General features: G+C 50.4%; 1 protein-coding gene across 1 annotated transcript; it reads right to left on the reverse strand.

The window, feature by feature from the left end:
- Nucleotides 1–22: 22 nt before the first annotated feature.
- LOC115196034 (desmin) lies at nucleotides 23–6,508 on the reverse strand. The gene is made up of 9 exons (XM_029756498.1): nucleotides 5,745–6,508; nucleotides 4,365–4,425; nucleotides 3,899–3,994; nucleotides 2,727–2,888; nucleotides 2,434–2,559; nucleotides 1,954–2,174; nucleotides 1,358–1,401; nucleotides 974–1,062; nucleotides 23–620 (listed from the first exon to the last, which is right to left on the reverse strand). Exons 1-9 carry the CDS (start codon nucleotides 6,356–6,358, stop codon nucleotides 579–581), a joined length of 1,455 nt encoding a protein of 484 aa, XP_029612358.1. The 5' UTR covers nucleotides 6,359–6,508; the 3' UTR covers nucleotides 23–578.
- Between the last annotated feature and the right edge of the window lie 3,499 nt (nucleotides 6,509–10,007).

Here is a 10,007-nt window from a genome sequence, read left to right on the forward strand (position 1 = left end):
CACACACACACACACACACAGAGAACATGATAGACAGGTACAGAGACCGGCAGACTGAATCTGGTGACCTTGTGTCGCTGTTTGTTTTATTTGTTAACCAACCTATATGCCCACCATTCAGAACAGCGTAAGCGATTGTCAGCCTCACTCTCATTCCATATTCCCTCTTTCCATCTTTCATTTTGTCTACCCTTATCACCTGTTTCAGCCCCCATCTCCTTTTCCCTAGACACATCTCTCCCTTCTCCACCCCTCTCCTCTGTCTCTCTGTCCATTCAGAACCCTCCTCATACTAACGTCAGCCTTGTGATAGAACGTACAGTATCATATATAGTCATAAATAAAGACAAACGGTGCACGTAGATGTAGTAGGAAATGACAAACAGGTCGGCTCGTACTTGGAAGTCACCCAGCTTTTTGACTATTTAATTTGAGGGAATGACCTTTGTGTCTTTAAAGACTTAACGCCTTTCGAATAAGAACAACTAAGGGCCACCGGGGTGAGTTGTTAAAGTCCTTCTAGTTTTTATTTCGTCTTGTTGTCTTCCCGCGGTCTTCATCTTCTCTTCTGTTGTCGGTTACATGATATCCTGCTGGTGCTGTGTTGACTCAGAGACCACCTGTAGGGGGAGACAAAGGAGACATTTACTGTGACGTGAGGAGAAGAAAGCCAGAGATTGGTGTATCAGAAGTGAGATAACAAGCCTGTTATACTATTAGGAAAGATACATGTGCAAAGTAAAGTTACAATGTGTGTTGGTCGAATAGTATGGCTTGTGAGAACTTGAGTCAGGTGGAAGGGAATCCTTAGGTGGATTATATTGTTGTCAGCGCGGGAGAGGAATTTTAGATGTTCTCTCAAATACAAGTCTGTGGGTGTGTTCGTGAGCTATCTCTAGGTTCACACTACAAACAGGTGTATCTCTGTCAGGGTGTGTGTGTGTGTGTGTGCTTGCGTGCCAGTGTGTGTTACCTCTCCGTCGCGGGTCTCGATGGTCTTGATAAGGACACTTTTCTTTGAGTGTGACTCAGCAACGCGATGATGATGCTCTGGGCTCGTTTCTGTCCAGACAGACAACCGTATAATTAATATTCATCTTCTTTACAACAACTCTGTTCACCTTTTTAATTTTGTGTGTCACCCCTTAAAATCAATTCATGAACGGTTCTATTTATGCACCAGCAGTGAGGGGTCATTTGAAGTTCCATCCTGTCACTTTTGATTTCTGCTGAAGTCAACTGCACAAGATTTAGCTACTTGTATCAATTGTGCCCTCTTGTGGTGTGATGCTGTAACTCATCTTATTTTGCTGCAGTTTTTGACAAATGCATAGTGTGTGTGTGTGTGTGTTCTTACCACGGAAAGTCATGGTGGAATAGTTCTGTATGGGCAGGGAAATCCTACAGAGGGAGAGAAAAGGGGGATGTCAGTTTCTAGCAGTGATACCAAATACCATTGTCATACAAGATAATTCATCGCCTCTCTGTCCTCAGCCCTCTCCTCCTTTCTCCTCGCTGTATTCCTTCAACCCCCTGCCATTGTCTTCTCTTTCTTCCCCCTATCTCCTGCCCTCCTATCTCTCTCCATCTCTCCTGCCCTCCTCTATCTCTATATCTCCATCTCTCCTGCGCTCCTCTATCCCTTCCTCTCTCCTGCCCTCCTCTATCTCTCTCTCTCCATCTCTCCTGCCCTCCTCTATCTCTTTCTCTCCATCTCTCCTGCCCTCCTCCATCTCTATATCTCCATCTCTCCTGCCCTCCTCTAGCTCTCCATCTCGCCTGCCCTCCTCTATCCCTTTCACCTCTATCCCTTCCTCTCTCCTGCCCTCCTCTATTCCTCTCTCCTGCCTCCCTCCTCCTGCTTCTCTGTCACCTACCCCCACTCCTCCTCCTCCCCCAACGAACCTGCTCTCCTCTCCTCATTCCTCTCTCTCCTCTTCTCCCTCCTCATACCTGCTCTCCTCTCCCTCCAGCAGTTTCCTGTAGGTTGCTATCTCTACGTCCAGGGCCATCTTGACGTTGAGCAGGTCCTGGTACTCTCTCAGGTGCCTGGCCATCTCATCCTTCATGTTGGCGATCTCAGCCTCCAGACGAGAGATGGTGTCCTGGTACCCGCCGGCCTCCCGCCCGTGGCGCTCCTCCATCTCTCTCATCTGCCTCATCAGAGACTCGTTCTGCAGGGAGGGAGAGGGGGTTAGGGGGAGGATGGGAGAGTGGTAGGAGGAGGGGGGGGAGAAATTAGAGAAAGAGATTGACGTGGAGAAGTGTGCCGTCGTGTTTCTTGGAAGGGAACTTGCAGACCGGGCAAGGACAAAATGAAGAAAATGAGAAGGAGAGGAATGAAAGTGTGGTGGTATGACTTATGAAAGGACAGAAGGATTTGAGGAGGAATAAAGGGTGTCGTGAGAATAGTATTCAGACTGAGAGACTTACGGTGCCTTTAAGGGAGTCAATCTCACAGGTGTAGGACTGGAGCTGGTGTCTGAACTCCATGGTCTCCATCTTGGCCTGTTTCAGAGCCTCATTGTTCTTGTTCACCGCCTGGTTCAGGTCTGTCACCTACAGGAAGTACATCACTTTGTCTGACATCACAGTAATTGTGCCCCCCCAGAGAGCCAGAGACATGTTCTTGTAAATCAAAGATTTTGATTGATCTCTCTATCTCCCAATTCCCTCCCCCTCTCTCTCCCCCTTCCCCCTTTCTCTCTGTCTCACCCCCCCATCACCTTAGACTTGTACCACTCCTCGGCCTCCGAGATGTTCTTGGCTGCGATGCCCTCGTACTGGGCCCTGATGTCCCTGAGGGCAGCTGTCAGGTCCGGCTTGGACATGTCCATCTGGATCTGCACCTGGGTCTCCTGCATCTGGGACTGCATCTCACGGATCTCCTGCAGGTGAGGCGTGGGGGGAGGTGGAGGTGGGGAGAGGTAGAGAGGAGGGAGGGGTGAGGTGAAGTAGAGAGGAGGGGGGAGGTGGAGATGGGGAGAGGTAGAGAGGAGGGAGGGGGGAGGTGAAGTAGAGAGGGGGGGTCAATAGTTTGAAAGTGGAAGAAGGCGGAGGAGGAGAAGGAGGAGGGGGAGAGATAGTTGGAGAAGGAGAGAGCGTAGGAGAGGTCAATAGGTTAAGGTTTCTGCAGATTTCTCTTCCCCATTGTCTGTTAAGACGCACACGCACACACACACACACACACACACACACACACAAATAGTGTTTGTTCACCTTTTATAAGACAGTGTGAGTGTCTGCTAAATAGTTAGTCTATGTAGCTATTGGTTAACTATTTAACTATCTGCATTGACCCTTTTGTCTCATCACATATGCTGCTGCTACTGTTTATTATCTGTCCCTTTATTCCTACTTATATGTACATATCTACCTCAATTACCTTGGACTCGGTACTGGTACCCCTTGTATACAGCCAAGTTATCATTACTCACTGTGTATCTATTATTACTTCTATTATTACATGTTTGACTTTTCTATTATTTCAATATTTTCTTTCTCTCTGTGTTGTTGGGAAGGGTCGGTAAGTCAGCATTTCACTGTTAGTCCGCACCTGTTGTTTACAAAGCATGTGACACAAACCTTGATTTGATTTGGTTTGTGTGTATCCACTTCTGTCTCAGAGAGTAATGAGTCTGTTGTAGGAGATTACACAGACCTCATATAGCAGCCCACAGGCCCAGTGCCAACTGCCCACTGCGCCTGCAGAGATTGTGTGTGTGTGTGTGTGTGTGTGTATATATATGTGTCTGTTTGTATGTGTGTGTGTGTGTGTGTGTGTGTGTGTGTGTCTTTGTTCATTCCTACCATAGAGAGACAGACAGATGGAATGACCAATGACTAGATGCGTTGACAGACAGACAGTAATAACACATCGCAAACTAAAATAACGTACCTCCTCGTGAATCTTCTTGAGGAAGGCGATCTCCTCCTGCAGGGTCTCGATGCGTCTCTCCAAGTCTAGACGGGCCAGAGTGGCAGCATCAACATCCTAGAACAGACAGACGTTAAGAGTAGATGAATCTGACAGACATCTCACTGGGCAAAAACTGATTGAATCAACATTGTTCCCACGTCCTTTCAACCCCCCCCAAAAAATGTGATGACGTTGAATCAACGTGGGACACTAAGGGCAATTCGTATTATTTCCACCCAACTTTTAACCTAAATCCAATGATATCGTGATTTTTTTGTTGATTTAACGGTAAATTCACATTAGCTGACAAATCAAAAAAATCTTAACGTTGAACCGACTGACTATCCAGTCTACATTTAGATGAAAAGGGAGGGAAATACTAGTAGTGAGACATGAAAATGTTATCATATTCATCATCTGTGTTGATTAATAGTGTTCAACTCACAGCTCTGAAAGCAGCCAGGTTGTTCTCTGCGTCCTCCCTCTGAAGGATCTCTTCTTGCAGTCTGGATACACAGTCGAACAAAGAGATGGAGTGAGACCCGATCACAATTGTGTCTTTTACGTGTCCGTCCGTACCTTTTATTTTTTTATTTTTTTTATTTAACCTTTATTTAACTAGGCAAGTCACCTGTCTAATAACAAGTGATTTGCCACCCGGAAATAGTTTGATATGGACTTTAAGACTGCCGTGTGGATCTAACGTGCAAATGTGTTTATAATCCAATCCCAGGTCCCATTTTGAATACCAGCTGTAGACGTCAAGAGGCCGTACTGACAGATAGCCGAGATCTGGATTGTATCTGTCTGAATACAGATGTTTTCATTCCTGGCCTTTTATAGAGTCGGACCGTGGCGCCAGTAAGCGCCGGTAAGGACATGTCTCTGTAAGGGCTTGAGGCTTAGACCATACCTTCATGTGAGAAGGAGGCTGGGTCTTTCAGGGGTTAGGTGGGGGATGGATCTTGTTGACTTAATTAAAAGGTCCACTGGAGTTGGGACAAGACTATCCCACTCTGCACTTGTGTGCATCTTTCTTTCTTCACCAGTCTTTATTAATCCCTAGTGCTTCTCTCCTAATTTCATGGGTTGAATGAGAATGTCATGGAAGATTCTGTGCTGCCGCTCAACTCCACACGTACACTGCATATTTAATATGTCGTCTAGGCCTACACTTCAACAGCAGGGGAGGCATGCTGATCTCGCAACTATGCAAATGGCAGTAAGACTATCGCACATTTGAAAAACCTGAAGCGGAAACACTCGCTATTTTACTTGCAGTAAGAATCCAAATACACGTCGTCTTCAACAGCACCTCACAATCAGTCCACTTGTACTGAGCGATGTGACCAAGTTTAAAAATACTTGCCGTAACCACAACAAACAAACCAGCTAAACCACTGCAGCTAATCGAGAGGCGCTGACTGAAATCCCAGGGGACTGAATGCATGAACCAGCCGTGATATCAGTGCTGCTTTAGGTGGCTGAAATGTCACGCTTACTTTATACTAGGATCTACACTTCTAGAGTTCTCCTCTCTCTAATCCTACCCATGATCCTCTCCCTTCATCCACTTATCCACCAATCAGAAACTACACCCCTGCAGTCTAACATCAACTGAGCAATTAATCGATCAATCAAATGTATTTATAAAGTCCTATATACATCAGTAGTTTTACAGTAACCTCTAGTTGCCATATTTCTCCCCTACTCTTCCTCCTTCTCCCCCTGCTCTTCCTCAGTCCCCTACCTCCTCCTTCTCTTCCTCTCCCCCCTCATCCTGCTCCTCTCGCTTCCCTTCCTCCCTTCTGCCCCTCTTTCCTACCTGAGTTTGAGTTTGTCCAAGTCTTCGCCCAGGTTGTCCCTCTCCACCTCCACGCGGCTCCTCTGATTGGTCAAGGCCTCCACCTGGCGACGCAGGTCCCTCATCTCCTCCTCGTACAGGTCGGCGATGCGTGTGGGTTCACGCCCCCGCAGCCTCTCAATCTCCACCACCAACGTAGCGTTCTGCTGCTCCAGGAAGCGAACCTTCTCGATGTAGCTGGCGAAGCGGTCGTTCAGGTGCTGCAGCTCGACCTTCTCGTTGGTGCGCGTGTGGAGGAACTCCTGGTTCAGCGCGTCGGCCAGGCTGAAGTCCAGCGTCTCCCCCATCCCCGCGTAGGACCGCGAACCGTGTGCGGTCGATGACATCACAGGTCCGCCGAAGTGAGACGAGGTGCGGTAGCCGGAGTAAGAGGGCGAGGCGGAGGTCTTGGTGACTTCGTAGACCCGGGAGGAGATGTGCCCGGAGCCGCCATGCCCGAGTCCGAGGCCCCCGCCCGAGCCCCGGCTACTGTAGAGGGAATGGGACATGGCAGGGCTGTACCCTGCGCCAAAGGTGCGGCGGTAGGAGGAGGAGCCAGACTGGGCCGACTGAGCAGAGGAGCGGTAGGAGCTCATGGTGGAGCAGGAGAATGTTCTGGGCTGGAGCAGGAGAAGGGTCTGGGCTGGAGCTGAAGAAGGGGCTGGAGCAGGAGAAGGGCCTGGGATGGCTGCTGGAGTGGACTAAAGCAGGGAGGCTGACTGAGGGACACACAGGACTCACTCTGGCTATTTGTAGTACCTACCCCCTCATATCCCCTCCCTCAAATCCTTTATATACCCTCCCCTCTTTCCGTCTCTACCCATCTCTTCCCTTCTCTGTCTGTGTCTCTGTCTCTCCGTCTCTCATCCCCCCTCCCTCCCTCTCCAGAATGGGCTGTCACAGGTCCTGGTGTGGGGTCTGGTATTTGGTTCAGATTGTGTTCCAGAGTGAGAGGAGAGAGGGTTCTGGGAGGCTGTGTCCACCCTGACCGTCACAGCAGCATGACTGAGCTCACAATGGCCAGCTAGACCTCAGCTCAGCTTCATGTCCACTCCCCAGCTCAACCCTAACCTTAGCCTCAACCATAACCCTAACCCTAGTTTCATGTCCACTCCCCAGCTCAACCCTAACCCTAGCTTCATGTCCACTCCCCAGCTCAACCCTAACCCTAGCTTCATGTCCCCTCCCCAGCTCAACCCTAACCTTAGCCTCAACCATAACCCTAACCATAGCTTCATGTCCCCTCCCCAGCTCAACCCTAACTTTAGCCTCAACCATAACCCTAACCCTAGCTTCATGTCCCCTCCCCAGCTCAACCCTAACCCTAGCTTCATGTCCACTCCCCAGCTCAACCCTAACCCTAGCTTCATGTCCACTCCCCAGCTCAACCCTAACCCTAGCTTCATGTCCACTCCCCAGCTCAACCCTAAACCTAGCTTCATGTCCACTCCCCAGCTCAACCCTAACCCTAGCTTCATGTCCACTCCCCAGCTCAACCCTAACCCTAGCTTCATGTCCCCTCCCCAGCTCAACCCTAACCCTAGCTTCATGTCCACTCCCCAGCTCAACCCTAACCCTAGCTTCATGTCCACTCCCCAGCTCAACCCTAACCCTAGCTTCATGTCCACTCCCCAGCTCAACCCTAACCTTAGCCTCAACCATAACCCTAACCATAGCTTCATGTCCACTCCCCAGCTCAACCCTAACCTTAGCTTCATGTCCACTCCCCAGCTCAACCCTAACCCTAGCTTCATGTCCCCTCCCCAGCTCAACCCTAACCTTAGCCTCAACCATAACCCTAACCCTAGCTTCATGTCCCCTCCCCAGCTCAACCCTAACCTTAGCCTCAACCATAACCCTAACCTTAGCTTCATGTCCACTCCCCAGCTCAACCCTAACCCTAGCTTCATGTCCACTCCCCAGCTCAACCCTAACCCTAGCTTCATGTCCACTCCCCAGCTCAACCCTAACCCTAGCTTCATGTCCACTCCCCAGCTCAACCCTAACCTTAGCCTCAACCATAACCCTAACCCTAGCTTTATGTCCACTCCCCAGCTCAACCCTAACCCTAGCTTCATGTCCACTCCCCAGCTCAACCCTAACCTTAGCCTCAACCATAACCCTAACCCTAGCTTCATGTCCACTCCCCAGCTCAACCCTAACCCTAGCTTCATGTCCCCTCCCCAGCTCAACCCTAACCTTAGCCTCAACCATAACCCTAACCCTAGCTTCATGTCCCCTCCCCAGTTCAACCCTAACCCTAGCTTCATGTCCACTCCCAGCTCAACCCTAACCCTAGCTTCATGTCCACTCCCCAGCTCAACCCTAACCTTAGCCTCAACCATAACCCTAACCCTAGCTTCATGTCCACTCCCCAGCTCAACCCTAACCCTAGCTTCATGTCCACTCCCCAGCTCAACCCTAACCCTAGCTTCATGTCCACTCCCCAGCTCAACCCTAACCCTAGCTTCATGTCCACTCCCCAGCTCAACCCTAACCCTAGCTTCATGTCCACTCCCCAGCTCAACCCTAATCCTAGCTTCATGTCCACTCCCCAGCTCAACCCTAACCTTAGCCTCAACCATAACCCTAACCCTAGTTTCATGTCCACTCCCCAGCTCAACCCTAACCTTAGCCTCAACCATAACCCTAACCCTAGCTTCATGTCCCCTCCCCAGCTCAACCCTAACCCTAGCTTCATGTCCACTCCCCAGCTCAACCCTAACCCTAGCTTCATGTCCACTCCCCAGCTCAACCCTAACCTTAGCCTCAACCATAACCCTAACCCTAGCTTCATGTCCCCTCCCCAGCTCAACCCTAACCCTAGCTTCATGTCCCCTCCCCAGCTCAACCCTAACCTTAGCCTCAACCATAACCCTAACCCTAGCTTCATGTCCACTCCCCAGCTCAACCCTAACCCTAGCTTCATGTCCCCTCCCCAGCTCAACCCTAACCTTAGCCTCAACCATAACCCTAACCCTAGCTTCATGTCCCCTCCCCAGCTCAACCCTAACCCTAGCTTCATGTCCACTCCCCAGCTCAACCCTAACCATAGCTTCATGTCCCCTCCCCAGCTCAACCCTAACCTTAGCCTCAACCATAACCCTAACCCTAGCTTCATGTCCCCTCCCCAGCTCAACCCTAACCCTAGCTTCATGTCCCCTCCCCAGCTCAACCCTAACCCTAGCTTCATGTCCACTCCCCAGCTCAACCCTAACCCTAGCTTCATGTCCCCTCCCCAGCTCAACCCTAACCCTAGCTTCATGTCCACTCCCCAGCTCAACCCTAACCCTAGCTTCATGTCCACTCCCCAGCTCAACCCTAACCCTAGCTTCATGTCCACTCCCCAGCTCAACCCTAACCATAGCTTCATGTCCACTCCCCAGCTCAACCCTAACCTTAGCCTCAACCATAACCCTAACCCTAGCTTCATGTCCACTCCCCAGCTCAACCCTAACCATAGCTTCATGTCCCCTCCCCAGCTCAACCCTAACCCTAGCTTCATGTCCACTCCCCAGCTCAACCCTAACCCTAGCTTCATGTCCACTCCCCAGCTCAACCCTAACCTTAGCCTCAACCATAACCCTAACCCTAGCTTCATGTCCACTCCCCAGCTCAACCCTAAACCTAGCTTCATGTCCACTCCCCAGCTCAACCCTAACCCTAGCTTCATGTCCACTCCCCAGCTCAACCCTAACCCTAGCTTCATGTCCCCTCCCCAGCTCAACCCTAACCCTAGCTTCATGTCCCCTCCCCAGCTCAACCCTAACCCTAGCTTCATGTCCACTCCCCAGCTCAACCCTAACCTTAGCCTCAACCATAACCCTAACCCTAGCTTCATGTCCACTCCCCAGCTCAACCCTAACCCTAGCTTCATGTCCACTCCCCAGCTCAACCCTAACCTTAGCCTCAACCATAACCCTAACCCTAGCTTCATGTCCACTCCCCAGCTCAACCCTAACCTTAGCCTCAACCATAACCCTAACCCTAGCTTCATGTCCACTCCCCAGCTCAACCCTAACCCTAGCTTCATGTCCACTCCCCAGCTCAACCCTAACCCTAGCTTCATGTCCACTCCCCAGCTCAACCCTAACCTTAGCCTCAACCATAACCCTAACCCTAGCTTCATGTCCACTCCCCAGTTCAACCCTAACCTTAGCCTCAACCATAACCCTAACCCTAGCTTCATGTCCCCTCCCCAGCTCAACCCTAACCCTAGCTTCATGTCCACTCCCCAGTTCAACC

This window comes from Salmo trutta, chromosome 6 (assembly GCF_901001165.1).
Source record: "Salmo trutta chromosome 6, fSalTru1.1, whole genome shotgun sequence".
In the NCBI taxonomy this organism is placed as follows: Eukaryota; Metazoa; Chordata; class Actinopteri; order Salmoniformes; family Salmonidae; genus Salmo; species Salmo trutta.